This window comes from Chrysemys picta, chromosome 12, assembly GCF_011386835.1.
Source record: "Chrysemys picta bellii isolate R12L10 chromosome 12, ASM1138683v2, whole genome shotgun sequence".
NCBI lineage: Eukaryota > Metazoa > Chordata > Testudines > Emydidae > Chrysemys > Chrysemys picta.
In genome coordinates, this window is record NC_088802.1 from 9,325,305 (window position 1) to 9,350,229 (window position 24,925).

The 24,925-nt window shown below is 50.5% G+C and overlaps 1 protein-coding gene across 2 annotated transcripts; it reads right to left on the bottom strand.

Annotated features, from left to right (window-relative positions):
• Positions 1-6,632: 6,632 nt before the first annotated feature.
• LOC103306840 (zinc finger protein 501-like) lies at positions 6,633-24,524 on the bottom strand. Of its 2 annotated transcripts, XM_065564587.1 has the most exons (5): positions 23,993-24,374; positions 18,147-18,224; positions 17,459-17,585; positions 16,766-16,879; positions 6,633-12,140 (listed from the first exon to the last, which is right to left on the bottom strand). In XM_065564587.1, exons 2-5 carry the CDS (start codon positions 18,168-18,170, stop codon positions 10,924-10,926), a joined length of 1,482 nt encoding a protein of 493 aa, XP_065420659.1. In that variant the 5' UTR covers positions 18,171-18,224; positions 23,993-24,374; the 3' UTR covers positions 6,633-10,923. The 2 variants fall into 2 exon arrangements, with proteins under 2 accessions (XP_065420659.1, XP_065420660.1); XM_065564588.1 differs by lacking the exon at positions 18,147-18,224 and having other exon boundaries at positions 23,993-24,524.
• Positions 24,525-24,925: the final 401 nt, after the last annotated feature.

Below are 24,925 nucleotides of genomic sequence, written 5' to 3' on the forward strand. Positions count from 1 at the left end.
TCTGCCATGAGATTTTAATATTGGTTGAACAGTTCATCCATTAGTTATAAAGAACTGATTTTCAAGTAACTGCTGACACAAACACTGATGGGCACATGTGAAAGTCATGGAGAGGCAGCGCCTGAAAAGGGGAAAGGAAGGTAACTGCCTGATCCCAGGGGTGAGGTAATATCCCAGATAGGAGTGGGAGAGCATGGGAGGTGGGGGGATACAGAGCTAGGAAACTGCAGGGTTTGCTCGTGAGAGCCAGATGGCCAAGGCTGAGAACTGAGAACTCGCTGCACTGCAGCTAGAAAGAGACAGGAAGTATCTGATAAGGCTAGGTCTACACTACATGGGTGGGGGTCGACCTAAGATATGCAACTTCAGCTACGTGAATAGCGTAGCTGAAGTTGCATATTTTAGGTCAACTTACCTGGCTGTGAGGACGGCGGCGAGTCGACCGCTGCCGCGCCGCCGTCGACTCCGCTTCCGCCTCTTGCCACGGTGGATTTCCGGAGTCGACAGCAGAGCCATCAGGGATCGATTTTATCGCGTCTTCACTAGACGCAATAAGTCAATCCCCAATAGATCGATTGCTACCCGCCGATCCGGCGGGTAGTGAAGACGTGCCCTTAGAAGTTTTAAGTGACTTTGTCACGTTCTCCAAAGGGAATGACGGGGTGACCCCCGGATTCCTGAAAGAATGAGACTGAGCAGAGCCAAGAAAGAAGCCGGGGACGGCAACAGGCCAGGCCAGCCCAGAATTCAGGCTGGTCCCCATCTCTGAGGCCCAGCGGGCAGTAAGGAGCCTGACAGCACTGGTCACCCCTTCCCCTGCTACCGTAGTGTCTTGCGTGGGGACGACGGAGACACTGTCCACCCCACTAACCAGGGGTGTCTGCAGTGGGGATAAAAGCTTCTGCTGGGATTGAAGATGCCAACGCTTCTGTAAATTCACTCTGTTCTCTGGATTTCCTGCTCCCGGAGCGTTTGTTCATGGGACTGAAGCTCAGCATCGCTCACGGATTCTCTACACTTTCCCGCCCTCTTTAAAAAGTTGCTGTCGCTGGCATCTGGGGGAAGCGGGAGCAGCAGGGTGCTGGGATGGGGCACCAGGCTGAGCTGGGCCCCAGGTGGTAGGTGGGCTTAGCTTTTATTTCTTGCTTTGAAATAATAAAGTAGAATTTACGTTCGCAAACTCCCAGAGTCCTTTGCCATGGATAATGAATAAAAATGGCCTTTAAGGGACACAGCCCTGAGCCCCACGGACTGCAGATCAGGCAGCTGCCAACTCAGTGAGTTTTCAGGTTTGTCTCTAGGTGTGTAGGGAGAATCTCTTGGCTCAGAGGAAATCCCTTCCGGCAGTCATTTCCCAGGCGCTGGCCTCCTGCGTGGGGAGCGTCGATCAGCCTGGGGAGCGGCCGTGGGGACAAATGATTGGGCGAACGAAGAGGGCTATTTGTAGGGGGAGGCACAAATCCCGCCACTCTCTTTTTCCGACTCCAATGAAGTATGTCAGTGGAGGGGGGTGTTGCCCCTTTCCCTCCGTAAGCATCTGTGTTGTTAGCGCTTCCGGGCTCGCGGACGCAAAAGTCCCTTGGCGGACGACCCTGGTTCATGGAGGGCTTGTACCCCAATGCCGTGTTTGGAGCACCGTTACTTTCTTCTTGGCGGCGGCAGGGTCCAATTAGGTTTCCAAAAATGGTGTCTGGAGGGTCTCTCTCCCACCGATAAGGTTTGTCATCGAAGGGTGTGCTGGCCTCCCAGAGCACAGCCTGACAGGGTGATGGTTGGAAAAAGGACCGCACCTCTGCCTGCCCCCTCCCACCCACCCCGCTCCACTAGTTGCCCCCTGCTGCTCTGACCCACACGTGCTCCCCACGCATTGAGTGTGACAACACAAGGGCTAAAGGAAGCCTGGGGGTGGGACAACGGGCAGGGACACCACATGGGGGGGGTGTCCCCTCTCCTTTACTCTGGATCATCACCCTTACTCAGAGGACCGGGCTAGGAGACTGTCCGCGGTGGGGAGGGGGGGCTGCCCACACTGTGGGGTAGTAGCCACCACTGGCGTTGTCAGATGGTAGACAAGGGGGGTAACCCAAGCAGGTTTGGTCACCAGCAGTGTCAGTGTCGGTGCCGACCTGGGTGGGGAGAGTGTTTCCCCTTCTTGCCAGGCCAAGGGGCAGCCCCTCAGGACACAGCAGCGGACACGGCTCGAGCCTGCCCTGATGAGGCACCTACCTGGCAGAGATACCAGCAGGGACAACACAAAGGACCCCTTGGGACTCACTTCCTCACTGTCATGGGTGACGGGAGAAGTTTCCCCCTGGGGAAGCTAGGCCCCTGCCCCACCCCCTGCCCTGCCTCTTCTGGCCAACATCCTCCCTCTTCCCACCGAGGCCTCACTCCCACTCACTGCTCTCTGCCCCCCTCTCTGGGGGTGGGAGGAATGAGAGTTCGGTCGAGGCCATGGAGTGGGGGGCTGAGAGCTCGGCCCCGGCCAGAGTCGAGTTCTCAGCCGCGGCTGGGACCACGGAAGAGCTCTTGGCCATGGCCGGAGCTCCGAGCCCAGAGCCTCTCCCTTGTTCTGCCCTTTCCCCCTGTGGCCCCCCCCCCATGGCCCCAACCCATTCCACTGCTCCCCTGAGGCCTCCCCCCCCCATTTCCACTGTCTCCCCCCGCTGGCCCTGAGACTGAGCTCCTGCCCCGGGACCGTGGTGGAGGGAGACTTTTTTGGGGCCCACAAATTGGCTAGGGCCCCTGGGCACCGGGCCCCATGAGCCTGTGCAGTAATTCACCACTGCTTCCCCCTCCCCCCAGCTGGGTGCAATCACCGCAGAAGAGGACTTCCTGATGGGGCCCTTCCCCTTTTTGCTTTCCTTGGCCATTTCTGCTGGCAGCAGAGGTCTCACTGGTGGCAGTAACGTCAGCAATAGTGTCCTTACCTGGCCCAGCAGCTGGGAATGAGCGACAGGGGATGGATCACTTGATGATTCCCTGTTCTGTTCATTCCCTCTGGGGCACCTGGCACTGGCCACTGTCGGAAGTCAGGCTACTGGGCTGGCTGGACCATTGGTCTGACCCAGTATGGCCGCTCTTATGCTGCCACCGGTGTTGCAATAGGACCAGCGATGGTGGTGGTGACCACAGGGGAGAAAGCTGAGGGGTGCTGGGTGTTCCCCTCCCTCCGTCGCCTCCCCTTTCCCCATGAATGAACCTGCTGGAGTGGAGGTGGGTCAGAGTCCACCATTAAGAAATGGAGGTGGGTCAGAGTCCACCACCAGGTGGATGGACCATCCATTGGTGGATAAAGTAGTGGGGCCAGGGAAAGTAGCCTAACGAATCCACCCCACTATCAGGTGATTGATAGATTCCAAAGCCAGAAGCAACCTTTGTGACCACCCAGCTTGACCTCCTGCATAGCACAGGCCAGAGACCTGCCCCAAAACAATTCCTAGGCCTGTCCTGTTAGAAAAACATCCAGTCTTGCTTTCAAATTGGCGAATCCACCATCCCCCATGGTAAATTCTTCCAATGTTTAGATAATCTCACCATTATAAATGTGTGCCTTATCTCCAGTCTGATGGGAGAGGGAAATGCAACAGAAGGGGATCGGCACCTCTGGTTGCACTGTGGGAATGTGTGAAAGTGGAGGGGTGACATGAGAGGGAATCAACTGAAAGGGTCGGGGCTAGAACACCAGCATGAGCTCACAAGCCAGATAAGGCATGGAGGGAAAGCCGGGAACTGCACAGAACTGTGGGAAAGACACTGGAGAACTGTGGGGAAGCGTGGGAGGGGAGACCCAGCCCAAGGCGGTGGCGGCGGGCGGGGGGGGGGGGGGCAGTTTCGCCCGGGCAGAGTGGGGCAGCAGATAGGAGGGCTGGGAGGATGAATGCAAAACCCAAACTGCTGGGGAAAATTTAAGGAGGGGGAAACAGCCAAACAAAGGGCAAGAATAGGGCAGGGTAAGGTTGGTAGCGTGAGCCACAATCTTGGAGCGAAAGCAGGACCATAGATTGGAATGGTGGGAAGAGTGGAAAGGGAATTGCAGAGTGCTGCACCCCCCCCCCCCCCCCAAATAATGTTTATCATTGAAATACCATGAATTTCAAGACAATAAATTGGGTGTAGGGAGGTCAAAATAACAGTGTTCGGTCTGCTACAATTAAGGTTTAGCCCAGCTGTCTGTTGAAAGATCTGCTAGTATATGGGCTCTTAAAATCCACCCGGTTACTTGCCTTGCCTTGAAATTTGGTGTGCATCGCGGGGGCACTGGGTAGCATTAGTGAGCCAAATTTGGGGTCATCTCATGAATGGGTTACTAAGATACAGGCCCCACCCAAACCTTTGCTTTGGCCTGCGCTGGAGCCAGCAGTGTCCACTGGAAATTATCTGCAGCAAAGTGTGAAAAACTGCTCCCTGGCTTAATTTGCTACTTAGGGTGTACTCAGCGTGCTCACATGAACTGAGCATGCTCAGGAACATCTGCTGAAGCCACTGCCCTTCACCCTGCCCTTACTTGGCATAAGATTCTACGGACTGCTTTTTACAGGGGTTAAAAAGGGGCAAAGGGGGAAAAACAGAGAAGAGGGGTGGCCAGGGCCCAGGGGCAGAATTTGACTGGCTGGGGAGGGGGGGTCAAGCAGCTGGAAGCAGGGTTAGAATAGGGGTTGAGGGGCAAAATCAGGGATGGGGAGGAGAGGAGCTGGGGTTAAGCCCAGGGGTGAGGCACTGCCAGAGGGTGGCAGAGGGCAAAACCCTGGCACAGGCAGGGCCAGAGGGGGAACCGTTACTCCAGTGGACTGAGACACCCGTGTTTGCAAAAATAGGGTGCGGGGGGGCAGAGGGGCTTTTTTATTTCCCCTCCCACAAAACAGCATCATCTTCCCAGGTCTGGGTTTTAAAAGGCACAGGCATCCCAATGTCTAGCCACTGCCGCTCCTCTGTCTGCTGTAACCAACTGAGGTGCTGCAGGAGACGTGATCCAGTGAAGTATTTGACATACATCCCCTCAGAAACAAAGAATCCTTTATCAGTGTAGCTGACTGCCTAAAGTCTCATCGCAGTTTACTAATTTGTCTTATCTGCGGCTGGGATTCCCTGAATTATGTTCCCGTCCTTGTAATCCATTATTTTAAATATATATTACATCAGATCATCGTTTTTTTACACCACCTTACCTAGCAGGAACTGCGACTGGTAGCAAATAACGTCAGATGGCCGTTTTTCTCCCTACACCAGCACTCCAGGTTGGTTGTAGCGGTACTGAACAGCGGAGGAACTAGTTGCTTGCAGCAGCTTGGCTGATATGATTGTGCTATGAAGAGATCTCGGGATCCATTTGAGGCAACTCCCAGAGCGCTGACCGTGAGCTGAGGAAGGCTGGGTCGGTGCCCCCTCCTGCGTGTGATCAAAGGAACGCACATGTACCTTGAGGGATCCAATACGCCTCATTTCAATACTTAGCCATGGAAGTTGCATCAGTAGCAGGGCACGGGGGGGTCTTCTTGCCCGACGGCTTGTCAGCAATTTGACCAGGCTGTAAGTGCTGCTACCTTAATTTGGATGGACTAAATAGGCCCCAAGAGTCAGCAGCGTTAGCATCACCGTGTCACGGTCCAACGTGAAGAGCTTTACAAGGTTTGGAATACAGAGACCTCGGCCTGCGTCGTTTCCATGGCAACAGCCACCGGTAAAGATTTTTATAACCCCTTTTTTTAAAAAGATACAAAAAAATAAGGGGCCGAAACCCCAGTTACCGTGCAAAGTGTTAAGTAACAATATCTCTTATTCGCTGGGAGAAGAGTGTTTTATAAGGAAAATCCCCTTTAGACAAGGGAAACCCCACCCACCCCCCAAAAACCCTCCAGGCCCATAGAAAGGTCTGAACCCCCAGAGTCTGCCAGCTCTTGAATCTACCCTCTGCAGTGCTCAAAGCTGAGCTTCCCACCTGCCTGCTACATCCACCAAAGGCCATTTTTACCCATTATTCAAGACAAAGGACTCTGGGAGTTTGGGAAACTAAATTTGACTTTATTATTCCCAAGCGGGAAATCAGAAGTCAAAGCCCCCCTCCCCACCCAATGCCCAGCCCTGCTCGGCACGGTGCATTTTAACCCCAGCCCAGCCCTGCTCCCGCAGGCACCAGCAACAGAGTGACCTCTTACAGCGGGTAGAAGAGGAGAGAGGATCCGAGAGACGCCCAGGATCTGGTCACAAAAGCAAACTCTCTGCGAGCAGGAAACCCAGGAAGCAACATCTCCAATCCCAGCTGAGACATTCGTTGTGTGTGTGTGGGATAGACAAGGTAGGGAAAGCTTCCGTCATTCCTGCCCCAAACTCCTGGCAACACAAGTGCCCCATTTTCCCTCTGCAGGCCAGCGATTTGCACACCCCAGCCCTTAGGCTCCCTTGGGGCAAAGCAGAGATGACCTGTGACTGCATCTATAGAAATCGTTAGCTCCCACAGTTCTGTGCTGGCCCTGGGGCACAGGTGCCTCCGAGTTGTCTGCCCACTCCGCTTCATTACACTCGACTTCTGGACACCCGCAACGTGCACAGATTCACTGCAAAGCAACGCCCCTTCCCGTTCACTAGCTTCACCTCAGTTCAATGCTCTCCCTAGCACACGGCATCTAGTTGGGTCTATAGCGTCACCAAATAAAAGTTTATTTGCTAGAACTTTACAGTGAAAATTCAGAGAGAAGCAAGTATAAGGATGGGAAACGTATGGTTACGATAAAGGGAATATATAAAAACGCCATCTCAGGACTATGCTTATTAACAAGTTTCTTTCCCATCTTCTCACCCAACGGTCAGTCCGTACAACGTTCGTCCAGAGCTGGAATCCACTTGGAGACACTCACGCTGGCAGACTATCGCCTCCAGAATGGACACCGTCTTGTGCCTTCTTTCCCTTTCACACGGTGCCAGACCTTGTGTCTCTTTTGAGACCCAGGATGTTTTGTTAACTCCAGTTTGTCCACTGTTCAAGGTCTTTTTCTTGGACGCTTTTGTGCTTTGTAAAGGCCCACGCTCGCGCCTTGTCTACACTTGACTAGATTGGGTGGAAAGATGTCAACTATTCTCACTCTAGGCTGAGTTGGCTCCGAGAGCCACCCCGCCCCAGGTGACCAGCTTCATCTCCAGGAGCAATATTTTATACCCTTAAAACATTTCCCATACGTACCTCCAGCAATAACCACGACAACCGCACACAACCCCCTTTGGTGAAGTATCGCGAAGATGGCGATCGCAGAGAAACATTCCTGTCTGGGCACATTGAGGCGAGTCCCTGGGTATAAACTTGTAACTGTCTACCCGCATGTGTTTTCAAACTTAAGGCACTTGGGTCACAGCTCTTTGTTGCCTCTGGCCTCAGTGATGGGGCTCACCCTGGATTTTGGAAAGGACAGGCCTGCTGACTTCCCCACCTCTCTTCTCAGTTCCACTCAGCCTCCTGGGAATCAGGAGCAGGGCCGGCTCCAGGCACCAGCGCAGCAAGCAGGTGCTTGGGGCGGCCAACGGAAAGGGGCGGCACGTCCGGCTCTTCGGCGGCAAGTCCCTCAGTCCCTCTTGGAGGGAAGGACCTGCCGCCGAATTGCCGCCGAAGAAAGCAGCAGCGGCGGCAGAGCAACTGCAGAAATGCCGCCGATCGCGGCGCTTTTTTTCCCCCCGCCACTTGGAGCGGCAAAAACGCTGGAGTTGGCCTTGATCAGGAGACACCCCCATCATTTCCTTGGCGGGTTTTAGATTCACCTTCTTGTCTCGCTGGCCCCCATGCAGTGAATGCCGCCTCAGCTGTCTGGCTCTCAAAAGCAAACCCTGCGGGATTCTGGCTGCGTCTCTCTCCCCTCCCACCCTGCCCCATCCGACTGTATCTTACATCTCTGCCAGGGGTCAGACGTAACTTCCTGCCCCATTTCAGCCTCTGCCTTAGAATCATAGAATATCAGAGTTGGAAGGGACCTCAAGAGGTCATCTAGTCCAACCCCCTGCTCAAAGCAGGACCAATTCCCAGCTAAATCATCCCAGCCAGGGCTTTGTCAAGCCGGGCCTTTCGGACAGCGACTCTCACATTCGCCCATCAGCGTTTGTGCCGACGGCTGTTTATAGTGATCACTGTTCAAACAACGCTAACATCTCAGGGCAAAGGCTGGGGAAAGTGCCTAGGTGCTGGAACTTGGGCTGCTGGCTTGAAGTGGTTTCCATCATATACAGGGTTTATAAGCTGGTTCAATGGCTCTCAGCACCCCCGCAGTATAAAATTGTTCCAGCACCCCTGGGAAAATGGCAAAAAATAAAATAAGAAAGGGCTATACTGGCATCTGGTCAGTTGCCTCATGAAGCCCCCAGTAAATCTGCTCTACATCCTGTCATGTGACCAAATGACCAACAGGAAAGAGAGAACAGGCCACCCTATGGTACACTTCCATGTTCCTACCAAGTGAAATCCAGGACATGTTGCATTTGACTCAACTGCAGGAGAACAGCTTTACCCGAGTTCTCCTGTAAACTGCCTTATGCCTGTTTCACTTTGTGCCTCGTGTTTTGTATCAAAATTTTAGCACCATCGTAACGAAGGGGGAAAAGAAAGAAAGGAAAGAAACACCACCACCGCCGCCACAACAAAAAAAACCTTCCCACCTGCAAACAAAAGGAGCGTGGCTGGCAAAACCCAACAGATGGAAACTGGGACTTAGGTTCAGAATGATCATACTGCGTCTGGGATTTATTCCAATTCCCCACCCGGGTCTGTGACGCTTTCAGCTCCAGCCGTCCTGATTTAGGATCAAAGTAATCAAAGCGCAATTCCTAAGCACGGAGACCTGAGAACACTGCTGTCTGCCACTTTGGGAAATACAGGGGTAGGAGAAAGGGAAGATAAATTCTCCATGGCATGGACAGAAGGTCCATGAAATTAAGGGGTGGGGGGATGATGAAATTAATAGGCATCAGGTTTAAAACAAACAAAAGGAAGTACTTCTTCACACAGCGCACAGTCAACCTGTGGAACTCATTGCCAAGTGATGTTGTGAAGGCCAAAACTATAACTGGGTTCAAAAAAGAATTAGATAAAAAGGATAGGTCCATCAATGGCTATTAGCCAAGATGGTCAGGGATGCAACTGCACGTTCTAGGTGTCCCTAAGCCTCTGACGGCCAGGAGCTGGGACTGGATGACTGGGGATGGATCACTCCATAATTTCCCCGTTCTGTTCATTCCCTCTGAAGCATCTGGCGTCAGCCATTGTCAGAAGACAGGATACTGGGCTAGCTGGTCCATCGGTCTGACCCAGCGTGGCCATTCTTAAGGTAAAACTGGGACGAGGGGAATGACGTGGTCATGGGAAAAGCTGAGGGTTGTGGAAGCAGAGAAAGTTTTTCTCTGACAGAATCCCTCTGTCTCACCAGGTTGCCCTCAAGTAATACAAACCATTTTTCTATCCCTGCCCGAATCCATTTATAATCTATTCAGTTATGTCGTTCTGTTTTATTAAAAAACAAAGAAGCCTTTGGGATGACCCGAAGCAAGGTAAGAAGAACTGGGGATGAGGCACTGTGTCCCCGAAGCGGGAACTCGGTGACTAACAATCACCAGGCTAAACGAGAAGCTCGGTGTGGTTTGGGTCTGGATTAGAAAACAGGGTGAAAGTTTGGCCAGGGTCAGAAGGAAATGTGCTAGCTATCCCCGTCCACGCTTCCTAATCTAAGAGAACACTCAGAGGCCGAGGGTGGTGAAGCTGAGAGGGGATTCCTAGGCCTCTAGGCTTTTCTAGGGATCCTACAAAGGGTACTAGGGAAAGCAGGCCCTGTCGATTTTTCATTGCAGAAGGAGCAGGGCCGTGAACACTATGGGAAATCATCTCCCTAACCCCATCTCTTCCACCTCCTCTTATCCCATGATCTCCAAATGCCCGATAGCCCCAGCACTCAGCTCCAATATTTAATACTCCAGCGCTATTCCCCAAACCTGTCCCCCTTGGTCTCTTAACCATTGATCCCCCAGAGCCCAGCACCCTGGGGAATTCAGGGAGGGGAGGAGTTACCAGCCCCCCAGGGACACTCCCCCTGCAGGGAACAGCTCCAGGTCAGTGGGAGAGCCCAGCCCAGGGGCTGGTGGAGGGTGGGGGATGGGGACAGGGGTCTAGAGTGAAGGTGGGGCCTGGCCCAAGTGTCCTTCTCCTCATCTCCAAGGCAGGGGGATCCCGGCTGGGAGGGGAAGGGAGAGGGGGGAACTTCAGCCAGGCAGAGGGAGCAGCTGGAGGAGTTTCCTCTCTCTCCCTTCCCCCGTCTGTGGCCCATCAGCTCAGCAGCCAGGGCTGCAGCAGGGGGGAGGGGCTGATCGGGGCATCTCCTCCTCTGCCTGGGGTTTGCTGAGACCAGGCAGAGCCTGTGGGTCACTGACCAGCTGATGCTGGGTTCTCACCCCAGCGATGGGCAGCTGGACACTTGGGAGCCTAATGCTCCTGATGTGTGTGGGAATGAGGAAACAGATTTTTTATTTTTTTACACGGTAGCCAGCCCTAGTCAGGGCACTGGTAGAATCTCTCTCCGGTTGTCCAATAACTGCTTTGTCTAGGCTACGAAGTTTTCCCAGCATAGCCAAGAGTGTGGAGGGAACAATCACACACCCCCAGTCATGCTGGCAAAACTCTTGAGTGTAGACGGAGCTAGTGCTTCTGTGGGTTTAGCTAATCTCCTTCCGGGAGGCTTTTTAACTAGTTTGGCAGAAGATCTCTGTTGGCTTGCGCTGCTTATCCACTAGGTGACTCGGCCAGCCAAGCTATCCCGGCCAAGGCTTTGTAGGGTAGACAAGCCCGTTAACTCTGCGTGAAGTAGTTTCCACGCTCAGGATGTTTAAGAGGTATCTTCCCTGTATGGATTTACTGAGGCGTAATATAAATAGGAGTCCCAGTTGTAGCATCTCCTCCATTCAAGGTTTCTCTCCTGCGTGGAGTTTCTTGTGCACGCTAAGGTTTGATCTCCGATTGAAGCTTTTCCCGCAGTCGGGGCATTTATAGGGTTTCTCTCCTGTGTGGAGTCGCTGATGCACACTGAGGTTTGAACGCTGACTGAAACTTTTCCCACACTCAGTGCATTTATAGGGTTTTTCTCCTGTGTGGAGCCGCTTGTGTCTGTTCAGGGTTGAGTTTTGATTGAAACTTTTTCCACAGTCCACACAGGTATAGGGCTTCTCTCCTGTGTGGGTTCGCTGATGTGAAATAAGGGATGAGCTGTCACTATAGCTTTTCCCACAGTCGGGGCATTTATAGGGTCTTTCTCCCGTGTGGAGCATCTGATGTTTCACAAGCTGCGTACTCCATCTGAATCTTTCCCCACAGCTGGGGCACTGATAGGGTGTCTCTCTCGTGTGGATTCTCTGGTGTAAGATAAGGGTTGAACTCCGCATGAAACATTTCCCACAGTCGAAGCATTTATAAGGGATCTCTCCTGTGTGCAGTCTCTGATGTGTAACAAGTTCTGAGCTCCACTTTAAGTTTTCCCCACAGTCCAAGCACGTATAATGTTTTTCTCTGGCGTGGGTTATCATGGATGTGTCTCCTGCATGGATTATTTTGTGCGTATTAAGCTGTGATCTCTGACCGAAACTTTTCCCACACTCAGTACATTTATGGGGTCTCTCTCCCGTGTGGATTATTGTGTGTGTATTCAGGTGCGATCTCTTACTGAAGCTTTTCCCACACTCGGTACATTTATAGGGTCTCTCTCCCGTGTGGATTCTCTGATGAGAAATGAGGTTTACTCTCTGAATGAAGCTTTTCCCACACTCAGTACATTTAAAGGGTCTCTCTCCTGTGTGGATTCTCTGATGGGCAATGAGGTTTGAACTACGACTGAAGCTTTTCCAACATTCAGTGCACGTGTACTTTCTCTCTTCTGTCTGGATTTTCTGCTGGGCTGTGGTTTCCTTGGGATTACTGCATCCTCTCCTACAATTAATGGCTTTACCCAGTTCTTTCCCTTTGTGCCTCTCTGACTTGTGCTGATTGCCCCAGACTTTTCCCTGTTCAGCGCTCAGGGAAAAATTCTCTTTGGATCTTCCTGATAACATCCTATTCGGTTCCTGTTGCTCAGGACTTTCTTGCTGTGGATTCTCTTCCTTGATCTCACGCACTGTACTTTCACCTGCTGAAATAGAGAATCCAGACAGGAGTCATTCTCTGTGCTGGGGGGAAAGGAAATAAAGGGGAACAGCAAAGGGGAAACACGACACAAGAACTGTTGGGAAGACTGAGAAAGGTAAAATGTATTAATCCATCTATAATTTTTCCTTCTCTGAAGTGGTTACAACTGGATTATTCCTCCTCGTTTTCCAAGCACGAAGGCTCTTTTTTGTCTTTAACCTCTCTTGTCTTCACAATGTAGGTGGATCGGGGCAGAGAACTGTCTGCCTCTCTGACTCCCCAGCCAACTTCCCCTTTGAGAAGACAAACTCTAAATGATGATGAATAATCATTAGCCATCTCCAGGCAGGATACGCTATCTACTTATTCATCTGTTATACCAAAGATAAAGTCCCTCATCCTCTACGTATGGCTAACAGTCTTTGCTCCTAGATGTATATATTTACATTTAGCTGTATTAAAACCCACATTGTTTGCTTGCACCCAGTTTACCAAGTGACCCAGATTGCTCTTTATCAGTGACCTGGCCTCTTCGTTATTTACCAATCCCACCAATTTGCGTGTCACCGGCAAACATTACCAGTGATGATTTTATGTTTTCTTCTAGGTCATTGGAAAAAAAAAAAAAAGTTATATAGCGTAGGGACAAGAACCGATGCCTGCAGGACCACACTGGAAATAGATCCACTTGATGACAATTCCCTGTTTACAGTTACATTTCGAGATCTATCAGTTAGCCAGTTTTTAATCCATTTAACATGTGCCAGATTCATTTTATACCATTGTCGTTTTTTAATCAAAATGACATGCAGTACCAAATTAAATGCCTTACAGAAGTCTAAGTATATCTTGATTTTAATAACGCTTTTGACATTTCCCTAGTTTGCTTATGAGAATGCCTTGTGGTTAGATGAAATTACTATCAGCTGGGTGCACAACTAGTTCAAAGACCGTACCCAAAGAGTAGTAATCAATGGTTTGCTGTCAAACTGGGAGGGCATATCTAGTGGGATCCCGCAGGAGTCAGTCATGGATCCAGTACCATTCAGTATTTTCATTAACAACTTGGATAATGGAGTGGAGTATATGCTTATCAGATCTGTAGGGGTTGCAAGCACTAGGAGAGGTTGCAAGTACTTTGGAGGACAGGATTAGAATTCCAAGCAACTTTGACAAGATGGAGAATGGGTTTGAAATCACCAAGATGAAATTCAGTAAAGAAAAGAGCAAAGTGCTACACTTAGGAAGGAAAAATCAAATCCACAACTAGAAAATGGGGAATAACTGGCTGGGTGGTCGTACTGTTAAAAAGGATCTGGAGGTTATAGTGGAGCGCAAATTGAATATGAGCCAATGATGTGGCTGTGAAAAAGACTAATATGATTCTGGAGTGTGTGATCTGGAATGTTGTATGTAAGACACAAAGTAACTGTCCCGCTCTACTTGACACTAGCGAGTCCTCAGCTGGAATATTTTGTCCAGTTTTGGGCACCACGCGTGAAGATGGTGGACAAACTGGAAAAAGTCCAGAGGAGAGCAATAAAAATATGGGGTTTAGAAAACCTGACCTATGAGGAAAGGTAAAATAAACTGGACATGTTTAGTCTTGAGAAAAGAAGACTGAGGGGGGACCTGATAACAGTCTTCCAATATGTTAAGGACTGTTATAAAGAGGACAATGAAGAACCGTTCTCCATGTCCACTGAAAGTCAGAGAATAAGTAATCAGCTTAATCTGTAGCAAGGGAAATTTTGGTTAGATATTAGAAAAAGTCTTTCTAACTATAACAAGAACATAAAAACGGCCATACTGGGTCAGACAAAAAGGTCCATCTAGCCCAGTATCCTGTCTTTCGACAGTGGCCAATGCCAGGTGCCCCAGAGGGAATCAACAGAACAGGGAATCGTCAAGTGATCCATCACCTGTCGCCCATTCCCAGCTTCTGGCGATCAGAGGCTAGGGACACCATCCCTGTCCATCCTGGCTAATAGCCACTGATGGACCAGTCCTCCATGTATTTATCTAGTTCTTTTTTGAACCCTGTTATAATCTTGGCCTTCACAACACCCTCCACAAAGAGTTCCATAGGTTAACTGTGCGTTGTATGAAGAAATACTTCCTTTTGTTTGTTTTAAATCTGCTGCCTATTAATTTCATTTGGTGACCCCTAGTTCTTGTGTTATTAGGAGTAAATAACATTTCCTTGTTTACTTTCTCCACACCAGTCATGATTTTATAGACGACGTCTATCATATCCCCCTTAGTTGTCTCTTTTCCAAGCTGAAAAGTCCCAGTCTTACTAATCTCTCCTCATATGGGAGCCGTTCCATACCCCTAATCATTTTTATTGCTCTTTTCTGAACCTTTTCCAATATAAAATAGTTAAGTACTGGCATAGGCTTCTGAGGGAGGCTGTGGAATAACCCATCATTGGAAGTTTTTAATAACCGGTTAGATAAATACTTGTCAGGGACGGTCCAGGTATACTTAAGAACATAAGAACGGCCTTACTGGGTCAGATCAAAGGGCCATCTAGCCCAGTATCCTGTCTTTTGACAGTGGCCAATGCCGGGTGCTTCAGGGGGAATGAACAGAACAGGTAATCATCAAGTGATCCATCCCCTGTCCTTAGAGCAGGGGGCTCAACTAGATGACCTCTCGAGGTCCGTTCCAGCCCTACGTTTCTATGCGTCTCTGAATCCCTAGAAAAGCCCAGATTGGTGGGCAGGTTCTAGATTTGCCCAGGAAGTCCACGAACTCTCCTAAATACTCATGCTCCAGAAGGAAAAAACCTGTGAGGTTCCAGGGCAGGGGACACAGGTTCAGTACGAATGGGAGTTTGGGGAACCTGGAACAGACCTTACCCCCATCCCCCATGATGATCAAAGATGCTGATCTGACACATGGAGGAATTTGAGAGACTTTGGGTATCTGAACCACTAATTTCTAATCACCTGCCTGAGGGGTCAATGATTTAGTTCTTATTTTTATGTGTCTAATTTGCATCTGCTTAGTCGGTTCATCTAGAGACGGCACTTCAGCTCAAATTCTTTTAATCGTTAGAAGCCTTATGTTAGAGCCCTTCATAGGACTAGTGTAGACCCGCTGCCGTAATAGCGAGAGTGGGATTAAAAAGAGTCCCATGCAGGACTCTACCTTATGTCATGAGCTCCTCAGAGCAGATACTGTCCTTCATGAGGACTTAGTAAGCAACCAGCACCCAGTGGGCACTCTAGTAAACAAACAGGAGAAGTATAGCTGGGGAAACCTGTTTGGTTGAATAGTTTATTCATTTGAAAATGCAGTTTAATTTGACCAGAAACTATTTGTGGACTTGCATCAAGTTCGGTGAATACTTTCAACCAACACCAAACATCTGAAATGTTGCAGAAATGGCTTAAACAGAACGATTCGCTACTACGAATGACAAGGAACAGTAGCCGGGCCAGGAAAGGTGAGGGTGAATGAGTCTAGATACCAGTGGGGAGAGCATTCACGTAGGATGTGGGAGACCAGTGTTTTCGTCCCTCCTTCAATGACTGTTTTCTGATAAGCAGAGAAGCTTCAACGGGAAAGATTGAGTGAAGCCTACATCAGAAGATCCCACAGCCCAGTGATTACAGCACGTTTTCTGAGAGGCGGGAGACCCAAGTTCAAATCCCTTCTTCCCATCAGGCAGAGGGAGGAACTGAACTGGTGCTGGGCGAATACCTTAGTTCAGTGGTTCTCAAACTTCATTGCACCATGACCCCCGTCTGACACGACACCCCGCCACCCCCGGGCGGCAGGACAGTAGACTGAACCCCGGGCAGGGATACTGAAGCCGCAACCCAAGCCCTGAGCGGGGAGGAGGGTGTGTGTGTGTGGGGGGGGGGGGTGGAGTCTGAGCCCTGCCTCCCAGAGCAGAAGCCCTCAGGCTATGGCTTCAGCCCCAGGTGACAGGGCTCGGGCTTCGCTCCAGTCCCGGGTCTAACATCTGCCCCGGTGACTCCATTAAAATGGGGTCGTGACCCACTTTGGGGTTATGACCCATCGTTTGAGAACCGCTGCCCTAGTCCCTGGGCTAAAGGTTGTCAGTTGTCCTCCCTTGCCCCACCCCCTCAGGTGTTTTGTGCAAGAAACAGCTTAGACACCTGAATCCGGGACAGGGGTTCCCGGCGGTGGATCACCAGCAGAAACAGATGTCTCCCTCCGGCCTAGGCGCCAAAGTCCCATCATAGGACACACCCCTCTCTCCTGAGCATCTCCCCCATTGGCTAATTTAGGCAGCTCCCCACTAGCATGCTGGAGCGGAGGTGGGACGAGACGGAGACAGAGAGGCTGTTGGTGGCCTGGCCAGCTCCATCTGCTGCTACTACATTTTGAAGCTAGAGGGAGAGGTTAAAAAAGGAAGAGAGACTCTGTGCTTGGAAGATGAGGCGGAATAAGCCAATCGTTTGACGCGGCAGCTCCTGGCATCCAAAATAGTCGGGCAGCTGTGAGTGACATCTGTCATCAGGATACGACACTTGCTGGCTACCACCCAGACCTGGATGAGATGAGGCAACACCTTTTGGGGTAGGGGGGTGTCACAGTTTTCTCCCCCCTTCGCTCAACAGGGGGTTTCTGTGTCCGAAACCGAAAACTCACCTGTGTGGGTGCCTCTCGGGATCTCCCCTTCCTCGGAGGCCTGGAGATCCGGGACCCACAGCTCTTCCCCTCGTTCCAGCTGGGTGATCAGCTCAGGTTTGGGAACGGGGTATCCTGCTCGGGGGGTGAAATCAGGCGAGATCAGCATGTGTCAGGCATAGGGAGAGTTTTTGTCACAAAGCACGTTCCCCTGATTTTAACCTGTGCTGGGGGGACGTGGAATCCAAACCAACTGCGGTGCCCAGTGATCGCTCAGTACTCACGGTGATTGTGAGAGCTCTGCTCTATTTCCACTCTGTGTGTGCATAACAACAAGAACTTCACTGCCTCTCGGTCCAGATTCTGTCTGGGAAGCTCAGCCCTTAAAGGCACAGCCCCTAATACCACACAGATGGGAACATGGCCTTCGAGGCTCCCTCGGTGAGGCACATCTTTGGGTGTGGAGGTGGTGCGGGGGAGTTGTGCCTGTGACACTGCTTCCACCCCTGGAAAGCTTGAGGGATGGGGGGTGAACTGGCATCCTCACTGCGTGGCTGGCTCCCCTGTCCCATGGGAGGGGTGCGCAGATAAAAGTCTCACACTGGATCAGGAGACTGGGAAATCTAACTGACCAGGAAAGAACCTGAGCAGAAAAACTGGGCACATCACAGACCCCCACAGCTTTTAATAACTGAGGGGACGGGAATCCCTTACCTAGCGAGGTCACTGTCTCATAGTTGTCCTGCATGACGTCCATGTAGAGGGCTCTCTGAGCGGGGTCCAGCAGAGCCCCCTGCGCTTGGGTGAAATACACAGCCACCTCCTCGAAGCTCACCGACCCCTGAAACAACAAGAGTTCCCCACTCAGCACCTGCTGCCCCAGCCACAATCCTGCTAGTCACAGGGGAGGAGGGCCAATAAAATGGAAGCTCTGAGGGGTCACAGAGTAGCAGAATCCCACCCCCACCCTGCTCAAAGCAGCCAAAAGGCTTCAGGGTGGGGAGAAGGTGAGAGCTCTTTGTCCCTCCCAGCTGATGGAGGGGGGCAGGGGCCTTCCCGTTCATCACACACCAACTAGCCAGAGGCTGATACAGGAGATGGAGCCCCTCAGCAGGGTCCAGGGACAGGAATCCTGACCCCCTCCCCATTGGGGGTGAGGGGACGAGGCCTCTCCCCTGGGTGCCCACTTCGTATTCCAGGGCAGCCCTGGCTCGTAGGTCCAGGCTCCAGCACTGAGATTTTCTTAGCTCTGTCCCCACCCTGGGGAAATTCCCACTCCCCGACAACAGGGAGGTTCCCGTCCCAGCAAGTTTTCACACCCTGCCCCTGCCCCCTTCTTCACCCTATTTCCTGTCCCGCTCCCAGACACCAACCCACCCACAGCTCCCTGAAAATCCCCTACCTGAGCTGGAATCACTGCAGCCATTTCCCTGCCCCGGGGCCCTGGGAGGGTGGGACAAGCAGGTGGTTATTCTGCAGCCTGTCGGGGCAAGAGGGGCGATGGGGGAGGTCTCAGAAGGGGCTGGAGTCCGTTTCACATCCCCAACGCTCCCCGGGCTCCTTCCCGGCAGACAGATGCTCTGGCCCACTGGGTCACTTTACGCCAGCACAGGCCCGGCCCCTCCTCCCAGGACCGAAACCACCGAGACTTTTAAACCCTCCCAGGAACAGAGACTTTGGCCCTAAGGCTAGAAAAGAGCAGAATCAACGGAGCCGCGTTATGGAGCTTACACAGAGCCCAGACCTGAAGAAGAGCTCACAAGCGTGTCTCTCTCACCAACAGAAGTTGGTCCAATAAAAGATATCACCTCCCTCACCTTGTCTCTCTAGATTTTTTTAAGGCCAGAAGGGAGTGATACAGCTCAGAGCAACGGCCCCTGTATTTTTCTCATAAGTGATCCAGCCAAGGCCCCAACTTTCAGGCTTTGCCTTTCTTGGGCGGGAACGTCCCTCTCCCCCTCCTGGGGACCATACCTGCTTGCATGGTCCCCTGACTATACTGTGATATCCCCAGCCAAAGACAGACCGCCTCGGCATCTCCTCTCGGAGACGGTAAGCGACCTGACTGCCACAGGTATAACTTACCGCACAGCTGTTTCTGAGCAAGCAGATTTAGAAAACATTACAGAGAAAGCGTATTAAATACAATAAAAAGAACCTACACACATGGTAATAAGCTTACCAGAGATCGCCCCCTCCCTTCAGCAAGGGCTCTGGCTGGCGATTAGGCCTTCAACTCCCACACAAGGCCTTTCATGAGAAGGTCATAAGAAGCCCATCACAGCTTCAACTCAGTCTTATGGGGCTGGCATTGGCACAGTCAACTTGTGGAACTCCTTGCCTGAGGAGGTAGTGAAGGCTAGGACTATAACAGAGTTTAAAAGAGAACTGGATAAATTCATGGTGGTTAAGTCCATTAATGGCTATTAGCCAGGACGGGTAAGGAATGGTGTCCCTAGCCTCTGTCTGTCAGAGGGTGGAGATGGATGGCAGGAGAGAGATCACTTGATCATTGCCTGTTAGGTTCACACCCTCTGGGGCACCTGGCATTGGCCACTATCAGTAGACAGGATACTGGGCTAGATGGACCTTTGGTCTGACCCGGTATGTTCTTATGGCTTCAGGAGGCCAAAGTCCTTCCAGTACTTTCCTAAGGATTGGGGCCCGGCCCTCCTAGAACCAGAGATCCTGCCCCTTTACTGGGTCCTGAGCCAGTTTAAAACCAGGTTGTCTCACCAAAAACATTTCCTTGTCTTTTGGGCCCTGGAGAATCCAGTTTTAGGTGACCCTCTCTCTAGGGGATGGTGTATCTCTGGAGATGTGTCCACCAGAGTGAATTTACTTAATCACCCCCCTGCTGTTATCCTATTTGCCCTTCCCATGGTGGAAGTTCATCCAATCCCTCAATAACACACAAACCATTGCGGTTTTAGTACAATGGACTCCAAAGGGAGGCACAGGAATGTGTCAAGGGAGGCAAGAGCTGTGTGTTTTTTAGGGGACTGTTTTTTTTGAAGACTCTGGCTGTCAGCCATGGGTGGCTGGGGCTCACACAAAAGGGCTGTGCACACCTGGGAAGCAGGGATAAAGGGTACAGCTGGGCTTTCCTACCCACCCCCACCCCCCCATTCCCTCACCAGGAGGCAGCCCAGACTTGGGCTCTCCTTCCCTCCCCCCAAATCCCTCACCTGGAGGCAGCGGGGCACTGGCTGTCAGCCTTGGGGTGGCAGCAATGCAGAAGTAAGGGTGGCAATGGGGCGCTAAGTTGCTGTAAAAAGTGATATAAACAAATATCAAACTTTTCATATGGCCACCCTTACTTCTGTGCTGCTGCTGGCGACAGCGCTGCCTTCAGAGCTGGGCACCCGGCCAGCAGCCGCTGCTCTCCAGTCTGCCTTCAGAGCCGGGTGGCCGTATATGTACTTGGAGGGGGGTAAACGACGACAGACCAGAAGAGGGGCCTGGTCAAAAAAGTTGGAGAACCACTGATATAGTCTGATGTATAAAATCTACAACACAGGCCTAAGAATTTCATCCAGATACCCTAAGCATTGAGCCCAATAACTTTTGTTTGACTAAAGTGCATAGTCCAGAAAGGCCTCCAATCTCTTTGGAAGACATCAATAAAGGAAGAACCCAACTCCTTCCCTTTGTGGTTTGTTCCAATAATTAATGATTCTCCCGATTAAAAATGTGCCTTATTTCTAATCTGAATTTGTCTGGCTCCAGTGTCCAGTTACCACTTCTGGTTCTGCCTTTCTCCACTCAAAGTCCTTCCCAAGTTGGTATTTTCTCCCTGTGAAAGGATTTTTATACACTATCATCAACTCACCTCCCAGTCCTCTTTTTGCTAAAATAAATAGATCGAGCCCTTTAAGTCTCTCACTGTGCATTGTTTTCACCCCCCCTTCAATCAATGTTGTGGCTCTTCTCTGCACCCTCCCCAATTTTTCAGTATGCAGACCCTGGAAATGTACACAGCACTACAGTACCTGTCTCATCAAAGGCCATTGACAGAGGTAAAATCACCTCCTTCCTCTTATTCCTTTGCCACAGGAGCCCAATGGGAGCTCCCGTTCTTTGTCCGTCATGACCCCGAAATCCTTTGCAGAGTCACTGCTTTCCAAGATACAATCCCCCATCCTGAAGGTTTGGCCGGCATTCGTTGGGCCTGATTTTCAAAAGAAGGTGACTAAAACTGTAGCAATTAAGAGGCCCCAGTCATACATCGGGATGCCACAAACACATAAGAACATAAGAGTGGCACTACTGGGTCAGACCAATGGTCCATCTAGCCCAGTATCCTGTCTTCTGACAATAGCCAAGGCCAGGTGCCCCAGAGGGAATGAACAGAACAGGGAATCATCAAGTGATCCATCCCCTGTCGCTCATTCCCAGCTTCTGGCAAACAGAGGCTAGGGACACTATTCCTGCCCATCCTGGCTAATAGCCATTGATGGACCTGTCCTCCATGAACTTATCCAGTTCCTTTTTGAAACCTCTTATGGTCTTGGCCTTACCAACATCCTCTGGCAAGGAGTTCCACAGGTTGACTGTGCCTTGTGTGAAGAAATGCTTCCTTTTATTTGTTTTAAACCTGCTGCCTATTAATTTCATTTGGTGACCCCTAGTTCTTGTGTTATGAGAAGTAGTAAACAACACTTCCTTAACTACTTTCTCTAGACTAGTCATGATTTTATAGACCTCAATCATATCTCCCCTTAGCCATCTCTTTTCCAAGCTGAAAAGTCCCAGTTTTATTAATCTCTCCTCATACAGAAGCAGTTCCATACCCCTAATCATTTTTGTTGCCCTTTTCTGAACCTTTTCCAATATATCTTTTTTGAGATGGGGAGACCACATCTGCACACAGTATTCAAGATGTGGGCGTACCATGGATTTATATAGCGGCAACATGATATTTTCTGTCCTATTATCTAGCCCTTTTATAATTATTCCCAGCATTCTGTTCACTTTTTTGACTGTCGCTCCACGTTGAGTGGATGTTTTCAGAGAACTATCCACAATGACTCCAAGATGTTTCTTGAGTGGTAACAGCTAATTTAGACCCCATCATTTTATATGTATAGTTGGGATTATGTTTTCCAATGTGCATTACTTTGCATTTATCAACATGAAATTTCATCTGCCATTTTGTTGCCCAGTCACCCAGTTTTGAGAGATCCTTTTGTAGCTCTTTGCAGCCTTCCTGGGTCTTAACTGTCTTTAGTAATTTTGTATCATCTGCAAATTTTGCTGCCTCACTGTTTACCCCTATTTCCAGATCAATTATGAATATGTTGAATAGGACTGGTCCCAGAACAGACCCCTGGGGATACCACCATTTACCTCTCTCCATTTTGAAAACTGACCATTTATATCTACCCTTTGTTTCCTATCTTTTAACCAGTTACCAATCCGTGGCAGCTTACTTTGTGTAAGAGCCTTTGGGGAGTGACCTTGTCAAAGGCTTTCTGAAAATCTAAATACACTATATCCACATGCTTGTTGACCCCGCTCAATGAATTCTAGTAGATTGGTGAGACATGATTTCCCTTTCCTAAAACCATGTTGACTCTTCCTCTTTCTGTTCATCTATGTCTGACAATATTGTTCTTGATTATAGTTTCCACCAGTTTGCCCGGTACTGAAGTCAGGCTTACAGGCCTGTAATTGCCAGGATCACCTCTGGAGCCCTTTTTAAAAATTGGCATCACATTAGCTATCCTCCAGTCATCTGGTACAGAAGCTGATTTAAATGATAGGTAACAGACTACAGTTAGTGGTTCTGCAATTTCACATTTGAGTTCCTTCACAACTCTTGGGTAAATACTATCTGGTTCTGGTGACTTATTGTTGTTTAATTTATCAATTTGTTCCAAACCTCCTCTAATGATAGCTCAATCTGGGACAGTTCCTCAGATCTGTCACCTAAAATGAATGGCTCAAGTTTGGGAATCTCCCTCACTTCCTTAGCCATGAAGACCGATGCAAAGAATTCATTTAGTTTCTCCGCAATGGCCTTATCGTCCTTGAGTGCTTCTTTAGCACCTCGATTGTCCCGTGGCCCCACTGGTTGTTTAGCAGGCTTCCTGCTTCTGATGTACTTAAAAAATTTTTTGCTATTACTTTTTGAGTCTTTGGCTAACTGTTCTTCAAATTCTTTTTTGGCCTTCCTAATTGTATTTTTACACTTCATTTGCCAATGTTTATGCTCCTTCTATTTTCCTCACTAGGATTTAACTTCCACTTTTTAAAGGATGCCTTTTTGCCTCTCACTGCTTCTTTTACTTGGTTGTTTAGCCACGGTGGCTCTTGTTTGGTTCTCTTACTAGGTTTTCTAATTTGGGGAATACATTTACATTGAGTCTTTATTATGGGGTCTTTAAATGTTTCCATGCAGCTTGCAGGGATTTCACTTTTGGCACTGTACCCATTAATTTCTGTTTAACTAACCTCCTCATTTTTGTGTAGTTCCCCTTTCTGAAATTAAATGCTACACTGAAATGGAAGTACAATATTTATATTGCAATCGATTTATTTTATAATCATATGGTTACAATGAGAAACTCACCAATTTTTCAGTTCTCGTACCCGAATAATTTAGTCTGATTTTAAGTGTTTTTTAAGTGAGGTGAAACTTGGGGGTACATCAGACAACTAGCCTGAAAAGCCGCTGGACTAGATGACTTTCTAAGCCTATGAGTTGCTGAGCCGGAAGTAACCCAAAGCTAGTTTGTACCAACTGTTGCTAAAAATAGACGCTGTATGTTTATACAGTGTTTTCAAACCGAGCTCCACACCCAGGGTAAAGCGGTGTGGCTCCAACAGGGCCCGATCCCCGGCAGGCGTCAATCAGCTGTAACCGCACTGGAATCAATGAATCCAGACTCCAGCTGGTGTGAATCGGCCACAGCTCCACTCTGACCTGGTGGGAGCGACTCCGGTTTTTGCACGAGCCGAGGGTGCAGCTGCAGGCCAGGGGAGAGGGGGGTGCAATGCACACACACACACGTTTTGCACAGGTTCCGAAGGAGATCCTGGTAATGTGAACATCCACGCCTAGCAAATAAACGTGCCGCTGGCAGGTAAAAAAGGGAGGAAGGCGCAGGCATTAATCAACCCCACTGAGCGGATTTTTCAACCTCAAATCGCCAGCCAGCGGCTCAGGGGGGTGGGGCGGGTTAACCAAAGTCTGCAGGGGGAGGGTGTAACCTTGGTGGGGTGCAAAGGGAAGGTCTCTCTTACCTTCGCTCCCAGGGGTGTCCTCACTGGGGGCTGCTCAGCGGGGATCGTCCGGGGTCCCCCCTCCTTTGGTGGAAGTTCTGCTTCCCTAGGCGGGGGTGTCCCGGGCAGGTTGGGGTTTGCAAACTGGGGGAGCGGGGGGGGGGGATGCAACTCCTGGATATTCCCCTCGCCCGGCTGCAGCCAGAGCTCGGGGGGGTGGGGGGGGCTCCCGGAGCAGCAGCCTGGGCGGGGGGCTCTTGCAAGGGACAATGCAGAGCTCCCACCAGGAGCAACAAAGCGTTACTGTGCAGAGCAAATCACTTCCTGCTCCTGCGTGACGCCCAGCCCCCGCTGCTTCCCCGGCTCCCGGCAGGGTCCTAGCGACGGACCGATCGCATTGCAAGCCGCCCTGGACCCGAGCCTCCCGCCCCTGCCTCGCCTAGCCAGGGGCAGCCTCTCCCCGGCTGCTGCAGGGGACGCTCCTGCAAAGGGAGGATCTTCGGTGACCAGGGCTTCATTTGTGCCCTGGCACCTCTGGGCTCGGCAGTTCCTAGCCCCGGCACCTCTGGGCTTGCAGCGTCAGTTATGGATGTTAAAAAAAAATGACTTATAGATTCATAGATCCTAGGACTGGAAGGGACCTTGAGAGGTCATTGAGTCCAGTCCCCTGCCCGCATGGCAGGACCAAATACTGTCTAGACCATCCCTGATAGACATTTATCTAACCTACTCTGAAATATCTCCAGAGACGGAGATTCCACAACCTCCCTAGGCAATTTATTCCAGTGTTTAACCACCCTGACAGTTAGGAACTTTTTCCTAGGAGCCCAGGGCTCCTCTTTCATTACAGATTAAGCCCTGTCCTTGACATCTGCAGCGCCTGCTCCCCTCTCTTGGGATGGCCAATAACAACAGGAAAGGGGGCAGATCGGATGTGGGCAAAATCTGGGCAGG